The following is a 25855-nucleotide window of genomic DNA, read 5'->3' as shown; positions in this document are numbered from 1 at the left end:
TTTTTGTTAGATTTATTCCTAAATATTTCATTTATTTACTCATTTTAAATTTCAACTTTTAGATACAGAGCGTACATGTACAGCTTTGTTACATATCCATGGAGGTTTTTCTACCCATGTTCCCTCCCTCGGTCCCCTCTCTAGTAGTCCACAGTGTCTATTGTTCCTATGTTTATGTTCATGTGTGCTCAGTGGTTAGCTCCCACTTATAAATGAGAACATGTGGTATTTGGTTTTCTTTTTCTGCATTAATTTGCTAAGGATTTTGGCCTCCAACTCTATCCATGTTGCTGTAAAGGACATTATTTCACTTTTTATGGCTGTATAGTATTCTACAGTGTATATGTACCACATTTTCTTTATCCAATTCACCCTTGATGTGCACCTAGGTTGATTCCATGTATTTGCTATTGTAAATTGTGCAGTGATGAACATATAAATGCATGTGTCTTTTTGGTATAATGATTTATTGTCCTCTGGATATATACCCAATCATGGGATTGCTGCATCAAATGGTTGCTTTAAGTTATTTGAGAAATCTCCAAACTACTTTTCACAGTGGCTGAACAAATTTACATTCTGAAAAACAGTGTGTAAGTGTTTCCTATTCCCTGCAGCCACATCAGCATCTGTTGTTTTTTGACTTTTTAATGATAGCCATTTTTGACTTTTTAATAATAGCCATTCTAACTGGTGTGGGGTAATATCTCATTGTAGTTTTGATTTGTATTTCTCTGATAATTAGTGATGTGGAGCATTTTTTCATATGTTGGTTGGTCACTTATATGTCTTCTTTAAAAAAAGTGTCTGTTCATATCCCTTGACCATTTTTAAGGGGATTATTTGTTTTTGCTTATTGACTGAAGTTCCTTATAAATTCTAGGTATTAGATCTTTGTTGGATGCATAGTTAGTGAATATTTTCTCCCATCCTGTAGGCTATCTATTTACCCTGTTGATTGTTTATTTTGCTATGCAGAAGGTCTTTAGTTTAATTAGGTCCCATTTGTCAATTTTTGGTTTTGTTGCAATGGCTTTTGGGCACTTATCCAAAAACTTTTTGCCAAGGCTGATGTTGGTAAAAGTATCTTCTAGGTTTTCTTCTAAGATTTTTATATTTTGAGGTCTTAGATTTAAATTTTTAATTATCTTGAGTTAATTTTTGTATACAGTGAAAGGTAAGGGTCTAGTTTCATTCTTCTGTATATGGCTAGCCAGTTATCCCAGCACAATTTATTGAATAGGGAGTCCTTTCCCCATTGCTTGTTTTTGTCAGCTTTGTTGAAGATCAGATGGTGTAGATGTGCAGCTTTATTTTTATGCCTTGTAAATGGAATTGTGCTCTCAGTTTCATTTTTGGATTGTTCATTTCTGGTGCATAGAACTGCAAATTTTTTTGTATATTGATCTTGTACCCTACAATTTGGTGAATTCATTTATTAATTCTTAAATTTTTGTGTGGATTACTTAGAATTTTCTATATACAAGATAAAGTCATCTACAAATAGAAATAGTGTTACTTATTCCTTTCCAGCTGGGGTGCTTTTATTTCTTTTTCTTGCCTAATTGCCCTCATTAGAACATCAAGTACTATGTTGACTAGAAGTGGTGAGAGTGGACATGCTTGTTTTATTTCTCATCTTACAGGAAATGTTTTCAAGTCTTTCCCCTTTAAGTATGGGGTTAGCTGTGGGTTTTTCATAGATACCCTTTATCAGGTTGAAGAAGTTCTCTTCTTTCCTAGTTTGTTCATTGTTTTTTAACAAGATAAGATGCTAGGTTTTCTCAAATGCTTTTTCTGCATTTATTGAGATGATCATATGGAGTTTGTCCTTTGTCCTATTAATATGGTGCATTACATTTATTGTTTCATATGTTGAATCAACCTTGCATTCCTAGGATAAATGCCACTTTGTCATGATGTATAATCTTTTTCATATGTTGCCAAATAAAGTTTGTTGAGAACTTTTACATCTATATTTATAAAGGTATACTGGCCTGTCATTTTCCTTTCTTGAAGTCTTAGTTTTGGTGCCAGGGTAATACTGGCCTCATAGAATGAGATGGGAAGTGTTCTTCTTCTCCTTTTTTTCAGGGGGTGAAGAGTCTGTGTCCTATAAACATATTCGGCAGAAGTCACAGATTAAGCTAACTGAACCTGGGCTCCTCTTTGTGGAACATTAAAAAAAATTATTACTACTAATTGAATTGCTTTACTTGTTATAGGGTATTCAGATTTTCTATTGCTTCCTGAATCAGTTTGGGTAGCTTGTTTCTTTCTTGAAATTTGTTCATTTCATCTAGTTTATCTAATTTGCTGGCATATAACTTCTCATAATATTCCTCTATAATATTTTGTATTCCACAGGTTGGTAATAATGTCCCCTCTTTCATTTGTGATTTGATCCATGTGTTTTAAGGAAAAGTTTGTGTCCCCACGAGTATCCCTCCATAAAAAACAAAACCTCCAGAAAATTCTGTCTGAGACTAATTTCAACAGTTACAACGTTACAACAAAGACAAATTTAAAACAAAATGCCTCTGGTGTAATTTGTGGTAAATGATAGCTTGTGTTCAGACTAGACTTGATCATCACTGCTCAAAAAATGTCCTTTAAAAATTATGCAAATTTTGATACATCACCCATCATCCATTACTTCTATTTTCCAAAGTCTTGAAGTATTTTAGAAGTTCAATTAAGGCTTATCTCTTATCAGTATTTTCAAGTTTTCTCAGCAGCAATTCATAGAGCATATTGAACGAAATTAAGCAGCCACACAAAACCTGTCCAAAATCCAAACACAAGTGTAGCAATTTCAGATAAGGTTTTGTCATTTGTGGCAAATAAAATGATAAATACCAATAAAAATGCACATCCTATCCCACAAGTAATATAAAAATCTAGTATTTCTTTTGGTGTGGCAACTGCAATAAACTGGAGTACACAAACACAGTCAGAATAAGGAAATTCATAAGAAAGGCACTGTGTCACATGAAATTCACATAAGTGAGGTCCTCCACAAAAAGTGTATTACAGGGACAAACCCTTTTCCCAGCTAAAGGCTGGGAGAGAGAGAACAGCTGGAAGTCTCTGAGATCACCACCGCCACTGGAGCTGGCCAAGGGACACAAAGGTACTAAGATCATTTCTGCTCTCTGGTAGGAGGTGGGTCCTCCTTTGTGTTGGACTGCACCCTGTTCCCTTCTTCACTGAGAATCTGAGAAGTCTTCTGGTGATAGCTGAACACTTAAGATGCCAGCCTCAGAGTAGGTCATTCTGGTTTGCCCTATGCCATGTGGTAAGAAGCCAGTCAGCCTGCCCATTTGAGAAAGGCCTGCTGTTTCTGGAGTGAAGTCTGCCTAATTCGGGAGTGAAATATTAGCAGGACCTTTGCATCATCACAGATCTAAATGCAAGTTCTCCACTTAGTTTGATCAGTAATAAAAGTACTGTAGTATTATTAATTCTCTGTTTGACTTCTCTATTTCCCAATTTGATCTGAACTTAAAAGAGGAAGAAAGGATTGTTATGTCTTGAGCTCCTAAAACTTCAACTCAAAGCTTTCATTGTAATATTCTCAAGAAGTGACAGTCTGCAGACTGTCAGTGCAGATGGTGACAGTCTGCAGACAGTGCGCAACCTCGGTTCACTGCAAGCTCCGCCTCCCGGGTTCACGCCATTCTGCCTTAGCCTCCCGAGTAGCTGGGACCACAGGCGTCCGCCACCGCGCCCGGCTAGTTTTTTTGTGTGTTTTTTTAGTAGAGACGGGGTTTCACCATGTTAGCCAGGATGGTCTCGATCTCCTGACCTCGTGATCCGCCCGCCTCGGCCTCCCATAGTGCTCGGATTACAGGCGTGAGCCACCGCGCCCGGCCTGATCCTAGCTTTTTGTAGGTGACTGACCTAGGTGGTACAAGATGTCCTGTACTTGTTCATTTATTCACACATACAACACATATTTATTGACTTCTTACCATAAACTGTTTAAGGAGCCTGGTGGGGATACCGCATAAACAAACAAGCAAAAATAGACAAAAATCTTTGTCTAGAAATATATAAATATAGAACATTTTATAGAATATATAACAGAAAACAGAAAAAAATAAATATGAAAATAGCCTAATTTTCAGGGTTTTCCTTTTTTTACATACCCTTCATGGTTAACGGTTAGTGGTTAATGGGGATTACCCATTAACTCCCACCCTCCTTCCCAGCTCTCTCCCAAGACTTAGTTTCAGGAACTAGAAAATTCTGATTCAGCTTGGGTGCAATGGCCGCTCAAAGGGCGAGGCTTATTCGAAGCCTCAAATTCAGAAAACCCGGCCAGACCTTGGAAGTTAAGAAGGTGGAAGGCAGATCGCGGAACCAGTGTTCTGATAGTTGTGGTTCTCTGAGGGAAGCCAATTCTGGGGACCGGTAGTGGAAAGCTCTTGCGCTGTTTCCGGCCACCTCAGCGGGAAGCGGAGACGCAAGCAGCTGGATCTCCGGTAACTGAGACATAGGGTATAACTGTTGTCGCGGCGGAGGAAGTGAGGACGGCGCCAAGGGCCTTCCGGGCCAGTGTTGGATCCCTGTAGTTTGTGAAGATGGTGTTGCTAACAATGATCGCCCGAGTGGCGGACGGGCTCCCGCTGGCCGCCTCGATGCAGGAGGACGAACAGGTGAGCTGCTTACTCACGACCCGCGACCCCAAGTCTCTGTCAGCGCGCTTTGCCCTCAGCATCGGATTCCTTCCTAGGACCGGGAGACCTTTGTGACTTCCCGGGCACTCCCGACCTCTCTGAAGTGCGCTTTTATCTTTTGGTGTAGGAGAGACTACCGGCGAGAGGAAATCTTTCCTGAAGGAGGAGTTAAGTTTTTTGTGTTAGCTGTTTCTCTTTAGAAAAACGCTCTGGAGAAGTGGTAGCTTTGGTTGATTGTGATCACCCAGTGTTCTTTGACTCTTTAGGGACTTTGTTAAAATTCAGGATTTCTAATTTTCTGCTGCTAATAGGACTACTGATGGATAAATCCTGGGAAAAAAATCAGCCAGGTTCTTCAACTCTATAACGTGGCACCTGATCCTTGACCTAGCTTGCTGACATCTTTTGAAAGTGGGTGAGGTAATATTGCCACATAAAAGCACCTGTTAAAGTTCAGTACATCACATTCTTTCAGGATTATCCCCAGTTCCCACCTTCTCCAATACGCCGTACCACATTCCTGCAGTACATTGTAACTTATTTTTTTCTTTGTCTTTCAATAACTTGAGTTTCCTAGCGGGCAAACGACGGGTCTTAATCATCTCTTTGTTATCCATACCTTTTACAATAGCTGCTTTATGCTAGTAGGTGCTCAAAAGTATACTGAATTGATTAAAAACAGCACTAACTCCAGATGTCTTAAAAGAAAGCTGTTTTGTGTTTTAGAAACACAGTGGAAATTTCTGAAGTAAGACAAGTTTCTGGAGCAAGCTTGGGAGGTTCTGAAGACAAAGCTGAGAATGGAATTTATATAATTTGTTTAAAGTGATCAATTTTATTTTACTTTTCCATACAGTCTAAGTAAAACCTTGAGCCTTAAAAAAAGATGAGATATTGAAAAAATAGTTTGCACATTTCTTCTGTTGGACTTTTCATTCATATATTAATGCAAAAAATTTTTACTGAGCACATCAAATGTGCCAGGCATAGTGTTAATGCAGGGAGTTAGAGTACACAGCCTCTACCTTTGTGGAGCTTACAGTCTAGTGGAAAAATCAGATAACCAACAAACTATTAAAATGTAGTTTAACTGCTAAGGAGAAGGAAGAGGGTTTTGTGCTTGAACATGGAAAATATATCTAAGCTGGTTTTAGGAAATCAGGAAAGTCTTCCCAGAAGGTATGACACTAAGGTAACAGTAGGATCCAGTAGTAAGGAACTATTCTATTTGGTTATATGCCTTTTTAGGTTTGATTTGGAAATATAGTTACTTTCACTTTTAGGAGAGTGGTGATACAGATAATAAAGTTGCAGGTCATGCTAAGTGAAATATATTCTATTCATTACATAAAAACAAAGTCTAATCTTTGAAATAAACCGTGAACAATTTAACATACCCCGATTTGCTAATGTGAAATGTTTTTCAGGAATACTCTAGGACCATCCTGCAGAAGGAGTGTAATTGTTCAAATGAACCTAGGAATATGATTTGAACAAAGTAGATAGTGCAGGGAAATATCCTTGAAGGATGTGTAGTTTGACTAAAAAATAGTTTTCCTACAGTGGGTGGCTGTGTGTTGGGGGTAGGGGGGATGGAATCTGGTCAATTTTTAAATTATTGCATTGAATTCCAGTGTTGGCAAAGAATACAAAGTGAACTTGAAAGTCTACTTAATATTAGTGGCCCCTACTCTCTGCCATGATACTTTATTGAAAAATTAATTGATTTATTGTTTTTTAATTATAAATTTGGTATTGATTTCATATTGGTTTATCAAGATGGGATGCTTTGTTTAATTGACAAGGAAAGAAATTTTACACACAAATATTTTTGTGATTGTAGTGCCGTAGTATTTTCCTTTAGGAATTTTGACTTTGAATAATAAAGTTTGCCTAAACTTTTAATGTCTGTAAAGATCTGAATCTTAGGCTTACTTTTACTATTTTAATAGTATACAGAACATTTATAAAAGCGCCTACTACATACCAAACACTGTGCTAAGCCTATTAAGTTCATTTTTTTATTTAATCCTCATACTACCATATTAGAACAGGTACTATTAAAATCTCCAATAATAGATAAGGAAGCTCTGAGGCTTAGAGAGGATAGATCACTTGCCTAAATTCACAGCTAATAAGTGGCATAATGAAATTTTTCATCAGGGTTTTTCCCCTTGGCACTGTTGACATTTGGGGATGGATAATTATTTGTTATTGGGGACTGTTCTGTATATTGTGTAGGAGGTCCAGCAATATTCCTGGCCTCTACCCTCTAGATGCCAGTAGTACCACTACCCTTCCCCACTTTGTTTGTTTGTATGATGACAAAAATATTTCTAGACATTGCTAAATGTCTCATGGGGGCAAAATCACCCCAATTGAGACCCAGTGGTTTTTATTAAGTTTTTGTCGACTCAGACAAAAACTTAATAACCACTGTACTTTAGTGCCTAACCACTGTACTTTACTGCCTTGTTCTAAGGCCTTTTAATGATGTCTTACCTCTTAGGAGTCCAGGAATAACTTTTTAATAAACAGATATCTCAACCAAACAGTTTTATATTTAATCACCTTAATTGTCCAGGCCAGATAATTCAATGTATTTTCATTTTTGTATGTTTTTGTTTTCTTATCAGTGTACTTTCAGTATTTACACTGATAATAGATATCATATTTTAGGTATTTACTAGGTGCCTGTACAAGCTGTCCGAAGATGGACAGTTATTCAGATAATACAATAGAGAGTAAAATTTACAAAATAATGTAGACAGAGTATTTTATACAGGGTGTTTCCTCTGTGTTTAACTGAAAATTTAGACTTAGGGCAGGAAGAGAGATGAGCTTTTCTTCTCAAATGTGGACTCCCTAACTGATACCCTGTTTATCTTTTTTCCTCATTCCTTTTATGGCATGTTTCTCCTTTTAGGATTTTTGCAATTTCTTTATCTACCTTTCTGTTCTGCCTCAAAATTATTGTATTTTCTTTCATTTTCCTCTGGCATCGTGAAGGGCAGTCCAGACTTGAAGAAAGTGTTAGATCTCACCAAATAGGCAGCAGGAAGCTCCAAGAAAGCAGATGTTATACAGTTATACAGTTAAACAGTTATACAGTTAAATTTAACTGTATAACATGTTATACAGTTAAATTTAACTGTATAACATGTTATACAGTTAAATTTAACTGTATAACATGTTATACAGTTAAATTGTCTCACGCTCCCAATCACTGAGGGTTGATTAATCCACTTACTGTAACTGCTTTTAGAGGAAAGTGGTTGGTTCTTGGTGCTGCTGGTGTTTGACCAGCTGAGTTCAGTGGGTATTGATACCCACTGAACTCAGCTATGAAAATGATAAGAGCTATGAAGGCAAAAGTTGTTATTGATACAACTAGTTGTTCAGCAGTCTTAGGTGACAGCAACGAAAAGTATTGTGGTTGTGTGTCAAGTTACTACCTTCTATCTTTTGTAATATATAGATCCAAATCCTACATTTGCTGTTGGATAACCTCAAATTTGTTTCACAGTTTTTCCAGTTATTCTGATCCACTGCATTATTGGATTACTAATAGATATCTCATAATTATATCATATACAAATTTCATTAATCTTTTCTAGATGAAGTAGAAAACAGAATGAGGATATCTAAATATTTTTAGGTGGACTGGCTAACTGTGGGCCCTTTGTGACTTTGATCTTGAAAGCAAACTAAAGGTCAGTATGTAAAACAGTGGTTAGGTTGTTTTGTGAGATCTAGATCGGAGCTGCCCCATGGTTTCTTGAGCATTTCCAATGAGTTAGAATTACATAGTAAGACTTCACCTAAAAGGTGGATCTACTATTGAAACAATTTCAATTATAGAGTTAGGGTAGCATAATGCTTAGGAGTAGGGGCTCCAGGGCCAGATTGCCTGCATTCAGATCCTAGTTCCTCCCTTTTTAGCTTAGAGGCTAAAAAGTTTGACTTCTCAAGTAAAAAATTGACATAATAATTCTAATCACCTCATGAAGAATAAACGAGTTAAATAAAGTGTTCAGAACAGTGGCTGGCAGAAAGTGAACACTTAATAATTTCATTTGATCATTTCTGAAGAATCTTTTCTAATTCCATCTTGCCTTTCTTCTTCTTTTTTTTTTTTTTTTTTTTTTTTGAGATGGAGTCTCACTCTGTTGCCCAGGCTAGAGTGCAGTGGTGTGATCTCAGCTTACTGCAACCTCCGGTCCCCAGGTTCAAACGATTCTCCTGCTTCAGCCTCCCGAGTAGCTGGGATTACAGGCACCTGCAACCCTACCCGGCTAATTTTTGTATTTTTAGTTGAGATGGGGTTTCAGCATCTTGGCCAGTCTGATCTTGAACTCCTGACCTCATGATCCACCTGCCTTGGCCTCGCAAAGTACTGGGATTACAGGCGTGAACCCCCATACCCAGCCTCATCTTGCCTTTCTTAAAGGTTCACAGATCAGAATTGCACATAATCGATACACTGGATGCAAATATGTAATGAATGAATGATTTTTCACATTACAAAATTAATTTGTGCATATTATAGAAAGTTCAGTAAATACATAAAAGCAAAATGACCAAAATGTTAACAGTGTTTATTAACTATGATCTGTACTCAAATTATATCCATTTTGGTGGATGACCTTAAACATATGTATGTGTGTATAACATTAAATAATAGGTAATACCATAAGACTGTTTCACCTAATTTTTTCCACTTAACAGTGTTTAATGAATATTTTGTCATATCATTAAACTCTATACAGCATTGTTTTAATGGCTGCATAGTATTCCATTGTATGAATATGCCAGAAAGATTATTATTTAACCATGAAGATTGTGCTAGCATTGTGTTCTCAAGGATGGTAATGCTAACTGAACCAGCATGGTAAGGTGTTGGTTGGCATACCATAATCCCTATAAATACATCCCCAGTGTTGTATATTGGCAGTCTTTACATTGCTGTTTGCAAATTCCTGAAATTGCAGAATGCTTTTGGCCAGTTTCTTACAGTTGATACAGTTGTTAGTCTTTCTCTCAGGTTACAGTAATGTTTACAGTGCCTCTTGTAAAGTCAAAGGATTTGTACCAATCTGAGTGGCAATTTTTTCCATGTTTCTTCAACTAGTCCTTTTAAGATTCTCACCTGCCTTTAGCAAAGAACATATATTTAACACCTGTGGTTGCAGTTATGTAAAAAATACCGATGTCACAGCCCCACCTCCAAGATGCTGACTTAATTGGTTTGGTGGTGGAGACTGGGCATAAGTAGTTTTGTTTTTGAGATTTCCCCAAATGATTCTATTGTGAAGCCAAGGTTGAAAATCACCGATCTATGTTGATATTCTTTCTTAGCACTTGAGTAGCATTCCCAACATTATTTGCATGCTTTTTATCTACTCTTGTGGGTTCAGATCTCTTCAGAATGGCACTGGGGAAACAAAAAGATTGGTAAGTACCATTCAAATTTAGGAAAATAGAATATTGTGCACTAGTTCTTATTGGCTAAAAGCATATGACGGTATTCACTCTTACTGGCTGGCCATATATTAGTAGTACTGTTTAATATGATAATTTTGATATAATTATTATAAAGTACTGTTTAATATATAAAACTGTACATACATACAGACATACGTATGTTAATATAGAACTATTTCTCAAATATATAACAAATATATGTCAATAAAACAAATAATTGCCATAACAGTGGTATTAAACAAGATAAATCTACAAACTAATACCTCGACTGGACTCTGCCTGTCTCCCCTGGTTCACCTCATGCTTATTCACCTTCTTATTCATATTGAAATTTCCAGTTCACCATTTTTACATATAGCTTAGAATCTTATTATCCTGTAATTGTACATTTGCTGATCTGCCACTTTATCATTTTATTGTTGCTTCCTTGTTTTTATTATCAGCTTAGCAGTACACTATCTACAATTTTAAGATATCACTTTGTACTTTATCAAAGTTAGACCTCAGATCCTGGGAGACCCTAGCATAAATACTTTTCTACTTAAATATTTAGTTATTAAACATCTGCCAAAGGGAGGCTATTCTTTCTATGTAAAATAAATAATTCCAAAATAGGATTATTTCTTTGCATCACATGGCAGTGTCCTAGTCTGGGTTACTATACAAAATACCATAAATTGGGTGGCTTATAAATGACAGAAATTGATTTTTCTAGTTCTGCAAGGTGAAGATCAAGCACCAGCAGATTTGGTGACTATTGAGGGCCTATTCCTGGTTCATAGATGTCACCTTCTGGCTGTTTCCTCACATGGTGGATGGAGCAAGCTAGCCCTCTGGGGTCTCTTTTATAAAGGTACTAATCGCATTCATGAGGGCTCTACCCTCATGACTTAATCACCTCCCAAAGGTCCCACTTCTTAATACCATCACTTTGGGGGGCTAGGATTTCAACATGAATTTTGTGGGGGATACCAGCAAACATTCAGACTATAGCTGGGTAGCTGGCAGAAAGCTCCCCTACCCTACACGTGGATGGAAAAACAATGTCTATTTGCTTCCCATTCTTCAGGCACTTCCTTTCCCTGTTGGATCTAGTAGATTGGAGATGCATGGTTTTCTTCTTTTGAAATGACACTGCTGTTTTTTCCAGTAGATTTGCCCCCTCTTTTTAACAAAAATAATTGTAAACGCAGTTAGAAATTGTTCAGGAAAATATTACCTGTAATTATAACATGTGAATGCTATTATTTTCATTTTTGTCTGCATATATCCCTCGATATTCAAACTTTTGCTGTCCAAACTTGGGAACCAAATAGATTTATTCAGTAAAGGGTATCTGACATCCTAATCTTTGTCTCTACCCTTGGTCATTTTTATGTAATTGCAGTCAAAGTGTTCATAATAATTTGCAGTCACTAGTACACACATTTAGTTTTGTTTAAATGCTAAAAACTGTAACACTTGTGGAAGGTTCTGCTGGATATTCCAACATAAAAATGAAATTCACCAATCTTGTTCCTAGGATATTCCCGTGAGTATAGCACATGCTGTGTAGTTCTGTGCCAATAACTGCAAATGAAATGGGTTAGGAGGAGAGTACTGTCCTAATAGTGGAAAGAACACTGGATTGAAAGTTAAGAGTGCTTAAGTGTATTTGAGGTATATGCTTTTGCTTCTTAGCAAATAACTAATGCGATCATCTTGAAGAAGTAGGGGTTAGGTCTTCCTCTGTACTCTGAAAGTAGGTTGTCTTTCCTCCGTTAAAATGAATCTTACTTACCTGTAAATGAAGGACCTCATTCAGAGTGTCCTCATAATATGGTGCTTCTCACTAATTGATACAGCATTTTGTGGAAAATTCTTAAATGAAGATGTCTTCTTTCAGTCTGGCCGGGACCTTCAACAGTATCAGAGTCAGGCTAAGCAACTCTTTCGAAAGTTGAATGAACAGTCCCCTACCAGATGTACCTTGGAAGCAGGAGCCATGACTTTTCAGTGAGTGTAATCTTGATTTCTTTATGATCATTTAAGTGTGAAATACAGTAACAGAATGCCTGATAAAAAATAATAATTTTAAAAAAGTAAAGATTACTTAAAAATGTTGTCTTTTGGGAGGAGCAACTTCTCTGGCTCTAATTCTACAAAATGGACATCTTGTTGGTTTTTTCAGCATGCTTACAGTAATTTAACCTGTTAACATGTGTCTATGCTGTGCCCATCATGCAATAATAGATAACTTCTTGCTTTAGGACTGTCTTGGAGCCAGATATGTGTAGGTTAGTACCCTTGCTCAAACATTTCCTAACAGTGTAACTTTGAGCAGCTCACATAACTTCTCTAAGCCTCAGTTTCCTCTATAAAGTAGTGAAAATAAACATAGGAGGTTTGAGAGGATTGTGAGGGAATCTGTGTGTATTACTTAGCATCTTGTCTGACACACATGGGAAGAGTCAATAATTATTAGTTATTATTATTTTGAAAAAAGAAAATTATAAAAGATAAGAGCATCTTAATCAGTGGTTATAAACGATACAGCTGATAGAGGACTCAAAGGAACATTATTGGATTTTAAATTATCTACAAATAATTGGTATTTAATGTTTAATACATGCCAAGTTTGAAGCTGACAAAATAGGAAGGATTAAAAAGGAAAAGAGTACAAGAGCATCAGAGGAAAATAAAAACAGATTAGTTAAATAATCTTTGCTATTTTAGGGACTTAGATAGTAAGATAACTTAGGCTAGGGAGGAAGCTGCTATGTTTACTTTTAAAAAACAAAACAAAAATTCTCTACCTATAAAAGACAAGTAAAAAGTACATCAAAACAAAAATAAAACCCTAGGCAATTGGCTAAGAAAATGTTGGACATTATGTTTTATGATGTATTAATTTTTATAATATCTGAAATATTTTCTAGAACTCTAATTTTCAACACCAAAAATAGTCACTCACTTAATATCTAGTATCCTCATCATGGTTTAGAGAACCAAGACCTAGGAAAGTTCTCATGGAATTGAGAAGAGATTTTCTTCTGCCTGATTCCTTTAGGACATTCATAATCTCATATCATCCTTTATTTCCATCCAAGAGCTATTAAGGGTTTATTCTTTGCCAGACCTTATATTGAGTCCTGCATTTAATGTCCATACCTTTTAACACTGTTCTCTTAGTACAGAGAGAGACATATACTCAAACAAGTATACTATAATATCTTAATTGAAAAGATGTTGTAAATTAGATTTAAATGAAATGTTTTGGGAACAGAGAGAAGGAAGGAACAAATTCCCATTTGTAGGGGGTAAGTTTGAAGAAACGGGACAGAGGAGGGGAGTATATATAAAGAAGTTTCACAGAAAAAATTATGGTAGAATTGAACATATGAAAATGAACAGGATTTCTCCAGGTATTTAAAAGAGCATTAATGGTTAGAAAAAACAATATAAGCAGAAGTCCACAAATATGTAAAGAACCTAGCATGTTGGAAAACAGTCCGCCATTTGGTTTATTACAATATATGATAGAATGTTGCTTACACTTGTTTTGAAAGGCTGTAAATATAATACCATGGAGTATGATTTTATTTTGTAGGTATTAGGGAACCCTTAGAGTTTGTAAGCAGGGTAATATGGTCATCTGTAGTCTCTGGGAATAAAACTGATGGTATAGAAGATGGTGTAGACTAAAAGCAAAGAGACCAGTTAACTCAGGTGCCCAAGCAAGGAATAAGACAGCTGTATTATTAATATTATTTTAAGGGGCCTGAGAGATCATATAATAGTCTTTATCCTTTATGGAGCCCTAGGATGCCTCAGGAGCCACATAGAAAGGGCAAGGATAGGAGTATATATAATGCTTTGGGCCCCTAAACTCCTCCTTATGTTTTAAATTTTTTCCTTTTATTTTCAGTTGACATGTAATAATTATACATATTTATGGGATACAGAGTGATATTTCAATACATGTATACAATGTGTAATCAAATCAGAGTAATTAGCATATTCATCACCTCAAACATTTATCATTTCTTTGTGTTGTGAACATTCAAAATCTTGTAGCTTTTTGAAAATACGTGGTAAGTTATAGCTAGCCATATTCACCCTACAGTTCTGTAGAACACCAGAACTCATTCTTCCTATCCAGTTGTAATTTTTTATCCATTAACTTGCCTCTGCCCATCCTCCCCTTCTCTCTACCTTTCCCTACTTCTAATACCCACAATTCTACTCTCTACTTCCATGAGCTCAAAAATTTTTTTTGGCTCCTACATATGAATGAGAACATGCCATATTTATCTTTCTGTGCATGACTGATTTTATTTAACGTAATGTCCTCCAGATTTATCCATGTTGCTGCTAATGATAGAAATTCATTCTTTTTTATGGCTGAATAGTATTCCATGGTGTGTGTGTGTGTGTGTGTGTGTGTGTGTGTGTGTGTGTGTAAAAAACACTTTTAAAATCCATTATTCTCTTGATGGACATTTCTCTTGATTATCTATCCATAGATATTATGAATGGTGCTGCCGTAAACATGGGGGTACAGATAAGTTTTTAACATAATGAGTTTTTTTCCTTTGGAGAAATACCCAGCAGTGGGATTGCTAGATTGTATGGTAGTTCTGTTTTTAGTTTTTTGAGAAACCTCCATACTGTTTTCCATAGTGTATAAAAGTTCTCTTTTCTCTTCATCCTCAACAGCATTTATTGACTTTTGTCTTTTTAATAGACATTTTAACTGGGGTGAAATAATATGTCGTTGTGGTTTTTATTTACATTTACCTGAAGATTAGTGATGTTGAGCATTTTTTCATATACTTGGCCATTCGCATGTCTTTTGAGAAATGTCAATTCTGTTCCTTGCCTACTTTTTAATTGAATTATTTTTGGTTTTGCTGTTGAGTTGTTTGAGTTCTTCGTATGTTCTGGATATTAGTTCCTCATCAGATGAATGAAACTAGATCCCTATCTCATCATATACAAAAATCAACTTAAAGTAGATTAAAGACTTAAGCATAAGACCCTAAACTATAAAACTACTAGAAGAAAACATAGGGGAAATGCTTCAGGACATGAACCTGGGCGAAGACTTTATGGCAAAGACTTCAAAGCACAGGCAACAGAAAAGAAAGTAGACAAATGGGACTGTATTAAACTAAAAGCTTCTGCACAGCAAAGGAAACAACACAGTGAAGAGACAACTTGCACAATGGGAGAAAATATTTGCAAACTCCTACTTAAACTAAAGAACCTCTGATTTTATCTGATATATACATTGGCCTTCTGAATATAAGTTTTGCTTGTTATATATACATATTCCATATATAAATATATATATTTGCATGTGTGTGTGTGTATACTATGGCTAAAAAGAAGTTGGAAAACCACTTAGTAGCCTAACATTTTTCTAAGAATTTCTCAGATGTGTAATCATATAGCCCCTTCCAGAGTGCATGGGCGCTCATCATCACAAAAGAAAGTCAGTTCCATTGTTGAAAAGTTTCCAGTTGATTACAGAGTTCTCCTGGACTGTAAATTAAGGAGTCTTATTAGTCTTGTACCCAGTAAACATTATGTCATTAACCTTACATTTCTATCCACAGAAATTTCCAGTTACAGTGTTTTCCTTTGTGGCTGGAAAGAGTTTAAATATGTGTATGCTAGTTTACCATATAGAATCAAAGCGTGGATGGAGTCACAACTCTGAATTTTTCAAGAAAAAGTCTTAAGTATTAAGCAAAAAACAAATAACCCTATTTAAAAAATGGACAAAAGACTTGAGCAGATATTTCTCAAAACATACTAGAGGCTAGCAAACTAATGAAAAAATGCACATCACTAATTATTGAAGAAATGCAAATCAAAACCACAATAACATACCATCTCACAACAGTCACAGGGCTATTATTAAAAAGTCAAAAAACAACAGATGCTGATGAGGCTGTGGAGAAAAAGGAATTGCTTATACACTGTTCGTGGGAATATAAATTCAGCCACTGTGGAAAGCAGTTTAGAGATTTTTCAAAGAACTTAAAACAGAACTACCATTAGACCCAGCAAACCCATTAATGGGTTTATATCCAAAAGGAAACAAATCTTTCTACCAAAAATCATGCACTTGCATATTCATTGCAGCACTATTCACAATAGCAAAGATATCAACCTAGGTACATGTTAGTGGTGGATTGGATAAAAAAAATGTAGTATATATACAGTATGGAATACTATGCAGTCATAAAAAGAAATGAAATCATGTCCTTTGCAGCAACATGGATGGAGCTGGAAGTCATTACCTAAGTGAATTAATGCAGGAACAGAAAACTAAATACTGTATATTCTCATTTATAAGTTTATAAGCTAAACATTGGGCACTCATGGACATAAATATACTGAGGACTTACTAGAAGAGGAGGGAAGGAGGGGGCAGGGGTTGAAAAACTATTAGGTAGTATGCTTAGTACTTGGGTGACGGGATTGTTTGTACCCCAAACCTCGGCATTACGCAATATACCCAGGTAACAAACCCGCACGTATACATCCTCAAGCTAAAATAAAAGTTTAAAATGTTAGTTGAAGAATTGTGTAATGGGCTGGGTCCGGTGGCTTACACTGTAATCTCAGCACTTTGGGAGACTGAATTGGGTGGATCGATTGAGGTCACGAGTTTCAGACCAGCCTGGCCAAAATGGTGAAACCCCATCTCTACTAAAAATACAAAAATTAGCTGGGTGTGGTGGTGGGTGTCTGTAATCCCAGCTATTTGTGAAGCTGAGGCGTGAGAATCACCTGAACCTGGGAGGCAGAGATTGCTGTAACTGAGATCATGCCACTGCACTCCAGCCTGGGTAATCTGGGTGATGGAAAGAGCCCTGTCTCAAAAAAAAAAAAAAAAAGAGAATCTACTGGATGAAAAATTATAATAAATATGTCTAAATACTCCTTTTAGAATATACGGCTAATAGGCTGGGCGCAGTGGCTCACGCCTGTAATCCCAGCACTTTGGGAGGCTGAGGCGGGCGGATCACGAGGTCAAGATATCAAGACCATCCTGGCCAACCAACGTGGTGAAACCCCGTCTCTACTAAAAATACAAAAATTAGCTGGGCATAGTGGCGCACGCCTGTAGTCCCAGCTGCTCGGGAGGCTGAGGCAGGAGAATGGCTTGAACCTGGGAGGCGGAGGTTGCAGTGAGCCGAGATAATGCCACTGCACTCCAGCCCGGGGGACAGAGCGAGACTCCGTCTCAAAAAAAAAAAGAAAAAAAAAAACCAAAAACAACAAAAAAAAGAATATACATCTAATAATGGGAAGATGTTTGCTTTCTGATTCCAAGGATTTGCGGTTTTAAATTGACTCTCGTTTAGCCAGCCTCAAAGTATTTAGGCTAGATTTTTAAAAAAGTTTGCATGGTACAGAGATTCTGCTTTAAACTGTTGTCAGTGCTATTACTTTACAGACAACTTTGTCTTGCTTTTTATGTCTCACCAGCTACATTATTGAGCAGGGGGTGTGTTATTTGGTTTTATGTGAAGCTGCCTTCCCTAAGAAGTTGGCTTTTGCCTACCTAGAAGATTTGCACTCAGAATTTGATGAACAGCATGGAAAGAAGGTGCCCACTGTGTCCCGACCCTATTCCTTTATTGAATTCGGTAAGTTTTTGCCCCTCACTTCTCTCTATCAAGGGAGCAAACGATATGGAGAAGCTATTTGTTACACTGATATAATATTTATACATTTTTTCTGATGTTTACTTGCTGAAGTTTTAGCTTCTGCTTCCTTTTCCATTCCACTTCTTTTTGTCTTTTTGAGTGACTAAGGCTTTGTTCTGAAAAGTAATTTTCTCTAGTCTTTTGATCTTTCCCCCATAGAAATTGTTGCCTTTTGCCCTTTCTGTTATTTGGTTTGATTCTTCTTTAGAGTCACATGTGACAGGAACTGTGCCTAAAGATCTACTTGATTGGCATATAATGGCTGAGTTCTTCTTTACCCCAGTCCACAGACTCACACTCACAATAAGGCTCATTTTATGGAGATCAGAATTGGGAAATCAGAAAGAATGATGTTTTGTTTCTTTTAGTAGAATAAGATCCTCTAATTAAAAAAACAAAACATAACAAAGAAATAGAAGATACCTGGTACTCATGGTATTGGGGTATAATATTTACTACATTCAGGAATAGTGAGCATAGGTGTCTGTATTTGTACAAGAATTATAGAAAGACTAATTACTAATCAGACCTGGTAAAGTATCTGATGGTAAGGGATCAAAGGAAATGTCCTAAGTACAGTAAGTACAGGGAGTGAGAACAAGTAGGATCAGGCTATATCGCTGAAATTTTTAGTTAAAAGAGAAATTGGTTTTACTGGCTTAGAATTTTTGAAGTGTTTCAAGTTTGCTAGATAAATGGGTCATCTTGCTTTGGAAAAACACTCTAGTGTTTCATAACTATATACTCTCCAAGTGCTGCTTTATATAATGTCCAGTTTTTCAAATTTTATTTTTATAGACAGTAATACTCCCATAAACCTCCCTCAAAAATAAGACAAATGTATCAGGGTCATACAGGAAACAGATGGCACACCCAAATTAGCTTAAGGGATTATATACAAAGGTATGACTAGGCTGTAGGAGAATTACAAGGTACAGTAACCTCTGACCAGTAGCATACTGGTTGTTACCATCCCTAGGCCTGAATGTATAAGGGGGAGGAGCAGTTTCTGAAACTGAAAAGGAGAAAATTTCTAGAGAAGGCCAACTTGAGAGGAGCGTAACTTTTGGTAGAGGGATACTTCCAGAAGAAGGTTATTTCCTTCTCTGAAAGAAGCCAGGGGAATAAATACCCGGACATCACTCACTGTCTGTTCTCCTTCTTCCCTACTGTTGGGGCTTCTTCATTGCCTGAACCTAACTGGCACAGAGCAAGGAGTCTATTGAGGCGCTTCATCCAAGTCAGCTTCCCAGTGCAGAAAGCAAGGTGCAGGAGGGCAGAGAGGAGATCTAAAGAGGCAAATGAAAGTGGTACAGCACACTTAAATTAAGATTTTTGCCAAAAGTTGAAAATATCTTTAATAATAAGTCATTCTTCCTATAGTTTTGAGAAATACTGATATGAGCAAAAGATAGATGAGACTTCAGTTTTTATTTATTTATTTATTTACTTAGAGACAGAGTCTCGCTCTATTGCCCAGGCTGGGGTGCAGTGGCATGATTTTGGCTAACTGCAACCTCTGCCTCCTAGGTTCAAGTGATTCTTGTGCCTCAGCCTCCTGAATAGCTGGGACTAGAGGTGCACGCTGCCATGCCCAGCTAGCTAATTTCGGTATTTTTGGTAGAGATGGGAGTTTTGCCTTGTTGGCCAGGCTGGTCTCGAATTCCTGGCCTCAAGTGATCCACCCATCTTGGCCTCCCAAAATGCTGGGATTTATACGTGTGAGACACAGTGCCTGGCCGAGACTTCAGTTCAGTTTTATATTGGTATTTTGGAAAACTCCCTATTACATATTTGCTTTACCTGAGGTTTAAGAATGGAATGAAACTGGGAATGTATATTAGAGAAAATAAGGTAAAGTTTCTCAGCTTTTTAATGATCATGAACCCTTTTGCCATGTTAGGCTGTAATAATGCTAGAGTGTTACCAGCATCCTTTTAAGGAATGTGTAGAGGTAAGTAACACTTAGCCTAAGGGTCCTCAGAATACTGTTTGAAAATTTCTGTTTTCAGGAAAGGCTTACTATAGTGGGTCTTAATTTCTCTAAGGATTCTGATAGCAGCCTTAGATAGCAAATACTTCTAATTTAAAGGTATTCAAAGGACATTTCTCCTGAATGGTCGTCTAATTATACCTTTACATCTTACAAATGAAATAATCAAAGCCTAGATTTTGATATTCAACCAAGAGTTTGGTTAACCATGGACAGTGGCAAATCCAGGAATAAACTCAGAACTGTTTTGGGTTTTTTTGTTTTTGTTTTTGAGACAGAGTCTTGCTCTGTCACCCAGGCTAAAGTGTGGTGGTGTGATCTCGGCTCACTGCAACCTCTGCCTCCCAAGTTCAAGTGATTCTCCTGGCTCAGCCTCCTGAGTAGCTGGGATTATAGGCGTGTGCCGCCATGCCTGGCTAACTTTTTATATTTTTAGTAGAGACGGGGTTTCACTGTGTTAGCCAGGATGGTCTCGATTTCCTGACCTCATGATTCACCTGCCTTGGCCTCCCAAAGTGCTGGGATTACAGGTGTGAGCCACCGCGCCTGGCCAACTCAGAACTTTTAATTTCCTACCTCAGTACTTTGATGGCCATGAAAGAAATGGTCAGTTTTCTTCATCATTCTAGATACTTTCATTCAGAAAACCAAGAAGCTCTACATTGACAGTCATGCTCGAAGAAACCTAGGCTCCATCAACACTGAATTGCAAGATGTGCAGAGGATCATGGTGGCCAATATCGAAGAAGTGTTACAACGAGGAGAAGCACTCTCAGGTATCTAAAAGCAATGAGTCTTATGAAGAAATGGTTCTCATTCCATAGACAAGGATAGCTTATTTTGCAGTGCCTTTTATGCTATTAGATTCTACCTAGAACTGTTAAGAATTTATCTCCCAGAAGTACATTACATTACAATGCTTCCAATATATTTTTTTTCCTAGCATGATTAGTTTTTGTTGAGTTGGAACAGTGTAAAGGACTCATCCATATTAGAAGCAATGATTATTTCTAAGATATTCACAAAATTAATTAAATTATATAACTTGTATAAATTAAGGGAAATTAATGAGAGAAAACTCAACAATGTATTGCAGTGGTTTTTTGAGTAGCCTCTTTGGGAGACTTTACTGCTGCCAGATCAATCTTTATAAAATGCCATTTTCATCAAGGCATTCCTCTCTGAAAAACTTTTAAATCTGGGACTACAAGATAAGATCCAGTCTGACTTATTTTTCCGTCAGTCAGCCATTGTTATTGAGAGCTTGTTATTTGTAAGGCATTGTGCTCTACATATGGAAAATAAGGAAGATGCAAATGTCTGTCATTCTCTAGTTCACAAACATTCTTCTGTAGCCACACCAGCTTCTTTACTATCCTTAGTGGTCTATTCTGCCTTATGCTGGACCTGTTCTGTATGTAAGACCTCCATAAGAACTGTCTCTTTAAAGAACCTTTCTCTGATCCTTATAGCCTGTATCACATTAATCTCTTCTGTACTTTAAACTCCTAAAGCACTTAGTAACATAATGGTTTTAGCACATATTACATGTATGTGTGTTTACCTAATTTACCTTAAATATATTTATTAAATACCTCTTACCATATTAAATATATATTTAATATATATTAAATATATTTCCATATAACATAAGTATATATTTCATATATTTATATTAAAGTAGGCAAACAAATTTGGATAATTAAATTTTTTATATAATTTCATATATTTTTTTGAGACAGAGTCTTGTTCTGTTGCCCAGGCTGGAGTGCAATGGCATGATCTTGGCTCACTGCAACCTCCATCTCCTGGGTTCAAGCGATCTTCCCACCTTATCCTCCTGAGTAGCTGGGGCTACAGGCACGTGCCACCACGCCTGGCTAATTTTTGTATTTTCTTAGTAGAGATGGGGTTTTGCCATGTTGTTCCGGCTGGTCACAAACTCCAGGGCTCAAGCAATCCACTCACTTCAGCTTCCCAAAGTGCTGGGATTACAGGCATGAGCCACAACACCCAGCCCTTTATATAATTTTAAAAGTGTAGGTAATTAGGTAAAATTAGGTTAAAAGTATATGTATATTTACCTGATATTTAAATATTACCTAAGTGTTTAATGTGGACATGTAAGCTCTTTAAAGATAGTGCTTATGTATTTTATATCTGTTTCACATACTCCTTATATATCCCCCACAGAAATGGTCACAAATAGGTTCCTTAATAAGTATTTTTGAATTCAGCCATGCTATATATTCATTAGTAAGTGAGTTTTCTTTTATTATGAACTATAAACTTTAACCTTTTTTTGAGTAGTGAGCAGTTATTCATTTACCTTCACACTCTTTAAATACCAAATTTTGAGTGAGTGAGTGTGTAAGGTTTTGTCATACAGACTTGCAATTCCTATATGGGATAAAGTAGACTAGCACAGGAATTTTTCTTGTATCACTCATGCAAGACTCTAAATTCCTTAAAGGCAGGGATCATGTATATTTTGATCACTGTTGTATCCTCAGCACTTCACATGGTGCCTGTCACATAAATATTTGTTAAATGACTTCTCCAAGCAATAGCTTTGTCTTTATGTTATCCTGTATTTCAAAACGTTCATATATAAATTCTCTCAACTATGACTTGTTTCATAGGGTCTAATAATTGTTCCTCTGCTGAGTTATTCTCAGCAGATTTAGATTCATTTAGCAAATGTTTATTGAGCACTAACTATATACCAGGCCCTGTTCTGTGCATTCAGGATATAGCAGCAAACACAATAATTTAAAATCCCTGTCCAGTGAAGTGTATATTCTTGTAGGCTCTGTAAAAAGATGCCCTGTGCATTGTCATGGTTATTTCTCAGTCCCTGACTCTTCTTCCGTGACTAGATGTTTTTCTTACTCATGTGATCAGTTGCTAATTCAGACGTGGCTGTCATGCCTGTGTTATTAAGTAACGCCATGTTTCCCAATCAAAACCAGTCTCTATTAAGCAACTCCAAATATTCCAAAAGCATTCTTTAAGGAAGAAACAACCGGATTGCAAAATAGTTTTTTCCGAAATTTAAAGAAGTGAAAAGTTTGATCAGAATTTATTATGTCAAATGGAGTTTGTGTTTATTATTAAAATATGCCCTATATTTTAATATGGTCTAGCTTGTGTCTATCTGGCTATTTCTCTAAGTGTTTAGTTAACTGTTATAAGAAGATAACAACATTACAAATGTCCTTGGGGGTGAAAAAACTTGCCAGAAAATACTAAAAAGCTTAATTTACTTGCGTTTTTTTTTTGTAGTACTTATTGTATTTTAGTTACAACTTTCCTATGTCTATTGAAATATAAATCCTGATAGCTTTAACTTCATAGTAGTCTCTACTATGTGGAGAATCTTAGAAATGTTAGCAGTCATCATTGAAGTATAGCTTAAGACTGTGTTTGGTTAATTGAATTTTCTGGTTATCTGAGTTTGTTTTACATGGATTATCATTATTGTTTTTCAAAATATAAGAGAATATGATTCAGACCATTAGAAGATTATGAAGATAATAATTATTAACATGTAATAATTATTATAATTTATCATGTGCAGGCATTGTTGCTCACTTTACAGGCAATCTCATGTACATACAACTTTATGACATAGTTACTGTTATTATCCCCAATTATAGATGAAGAAACTAGGTTTTAAATAGGTTACATGACTTGACCAATGTCACATAACTTGTACAGGTGATATCTGAACCAAAGAGTCTGAGGTCAGAACCTGCACTTCTAACCACCTTACTATATAGCCTCAAAAATTCAGACATAATCTGATCAGCATCATCAGTTAATTAGTATATGCAATGTTAGCCTTAAAATAAAAATGATGATTTAAGATTCATGGTTGTTGCAGTGCTGCTCATTTTGGTTATTTTTAATGCCTTAATACTTTCGGTAAAATACTTCCAGGGACTAATTAATGTTTTCCTTTTTTCCTCTTTGACAGCATTGGATTCAAAGGCTAACAATTTGTCCAGTCTGTCCAAGAAATACCGCCAGGATGCGAAGTACTTGAACACGCGTTCCACTTATGCCAAACTTGCAGCAGTAGCTGTATTTTTCATCATGTTAATAGTGTATGTCCGATTCTGGTGGCTGTGAAATAATGAATACAGTCACTGGTAAGGGAGAACCTAGAACCCAGTAGGTGTATATTTTCAGGAAACTGAGCTCACAGAGATGTGTATTAGAATCCAAGTGGAACTTCTGCCTCTAAAGACCTTGCAAGGAAAGAGATGTCCTGAAAATGAAAGGTTGCACCTCATTTAATGAAGCTTACCCTATGTAGAAAGTCTCTTTCGGGGGCAGAGGCTTTCTCTGGGTGCCAGGCCATATATATTAGGGAATAGTAGATTGTTATTTCGTTTTTTCCCTCCCAGTGCATTTTAAAAACAGCACTGGCTGGGGCATTCTCATTCTCTGATGGAGCCATCAGTGAGATTTAACTTAGTCAACCTGTGCTAGCAACATTCTGAAATTCCTTCAAAGAAGGCAGTCCTTTGGGAAGGTGTTTTTTTTTTTTTTTTTTTTTTTTTTTTTTTTTTTTTTTTTTGACTCTAATCAACATTCCTTTTGTTGGTGACATTTGTGATTTTCAGTAATCTGAGTTTTTGATGGCCTTTTAAACAAGACTCCAGTATGTGAAGGTTAATTGCTTGCTGTGCTCCACAGATCTTGTCTATTGGCCCCTGTAGAAAGTTAACCTTTGTTGTTTTCCTTTTATAATTTGCTTATTGCACAATTGCTTTAGGGTAAGTGAATTATATTAAGATGCCTTGAAATTATAGCACTCCTTGATTAAGAAGCTAAAATGTTTGTCTCATTTACTCCTTAAACAAAAGACTTAAATTAGTTTGGGTCATTATTACTTTTATTTTGCAGCATTTGGTTTGTTATTAGTGTAAGAGCAAGTATAGGATATGGAGAGGCCCCTGGCTTCATGAGAACAAAGGAAGGCCCAGGTTATAATTACAGCTTTCTCCTGCCCCTTCTTTACTTTCTCTACCACAGTTTTCTCCACTGTTTGTTTTCCTCTTGCCACAATTTGCTAACATTTAAAAAATTTTCCTGCAGCCAGTAGTTTCATATCCTGTAGACATCCTCTTAGGACACTCTCAAATTTCAAAATAAAAAATATTCATCTATGTAGTTAATTAAAGTTAAAGTTTTTGCAGATCAACTACTCAAACTACTAAATACATTTACCTGAGAAAAAGTCTCTGAGAGCACTTCATTCCTGTTTTAGTTCATGTAAATTCTCTGAGAATGTTCTGGAGATAGATAACTCATTTACAGTGGTTTCTATTAACTAATTAAAGTACCCATGATTTTTTCCTTTTCTGCTCAGGGATGATGGAGATTTCCTTTTACCTTCTGAGGTAGAATTTTTTAATGGGGAAAATAGGCCTTTTAAATATTATTGCCAGGATCTGCAATAATAACTTAAAATTCCTGTACATACTGCAAATATTTCTTTAAATTGCACAGGAAAATGAGCGAACTTTTTATTTCTTAATATCTTTGGCAAAAAACTTTAACCAGTAAGCAATTTTATAACCCTGAGGGATCATCAAAGATACTATCCTGATTCCTGGTAAGGAAAAATATATTATTTCTTTATAACAAGGCAAGGAGAAATGCTATTTTATTCCTGATAATTTATATAACTAGAATAATTTTTTTCCTTTCTTTTATGGACCTAAATCTGCCAATTGGGAATTTTGTGCATGAAATATGAAGTTACTTTTTATAGATAATCAGTGCTTTTAAGTCCCTAAAAGGCTCCTGCTGAAGTAATGATGATGTTGATAATAAAAGCCTTTGAAAGGCTGAAAACCTACATAGTGGTACCATAGTATTTGGAGCTTCTATAGGAGTGGAGAGGGGCAGCTCATTGTTGAGAGTTGCATGCTGCAACCTAATGGTCAGCAATGAAATAAATACTTGTAGAATGTTCA

At 36.4% G+C, this 25855-nt stretch overlaps 1 protein-coding gene across 1 annotated transcript; it reads left to right on the top strand.

Annotated features, from left to right (window-relative positions):
- Nucleotides 1-214: 214 nt before the first annotated feature.
- Nucleotides 215-25855, top strand: LOC117981596 (vesicle-trafficking protein SEC22b-like). Its single transcript, XM_034967040.3, has 5 exons — nucleotides 215-4661; nucleotides 12052-12161; nucleotides 17652-17812; nucleotides 20495-20641; nucleotides 23845-25855. The coding sequence occupies exons 1-5, from the start codon at nucleotides 4587-4589 to the stop codon at nucleotides 23997-23999; spliced, it is 648 nt and encodes a 215-aa protein (XP_034822931.2). The 5' UTR covers nucleotides 215-4586; the 3' UTR covers nucleotides 24000-25855.

This window comes from Pan paniscus, chromosome 1 (assembly GCF_029289425.2).
Source record: "Pan paniscus chromosome 1, NHGRI_mPanPan1-v2.0_pri, whole genome shotgun sequence".
In the NCBI taxonomy this organism is placed as follows: Eukaryota; Metazoa; Chordata; class Mammalia; order Primates; family Hominidae; genus Pan; species Pan paniscus.
The sequence above is the reverse complement of the archived record's forward strand: the minus strand, read 5'-3'. Positions and strand labels throughout refer to the sequence as shown.

Bases quoted from the DNA above. Each gene is read 5' to 3' on its own strand.
- LOC117981596 (XM_034967040.3), top strand. From the start codon at position 4,587: ATGGTGTTGCTAACAATGATCGCCCGAGTGGCGGACGGGCTCCCGCTG. The intron at 4,662-12,051 runs GTGAGCTGCTTA...GTCTTCTTTCAG, and splicing joins CGATGCAGGAGGACGAACAG to TCTGGCCGGGACCTTCAACA. The intron at 17,813-20,494 runs GTAAGTTTTTGC...TCATCATTCTAG, and splicing joins CTATTCCTTTATTGAATTCG to ATACTTTCATTCAGAAAACC.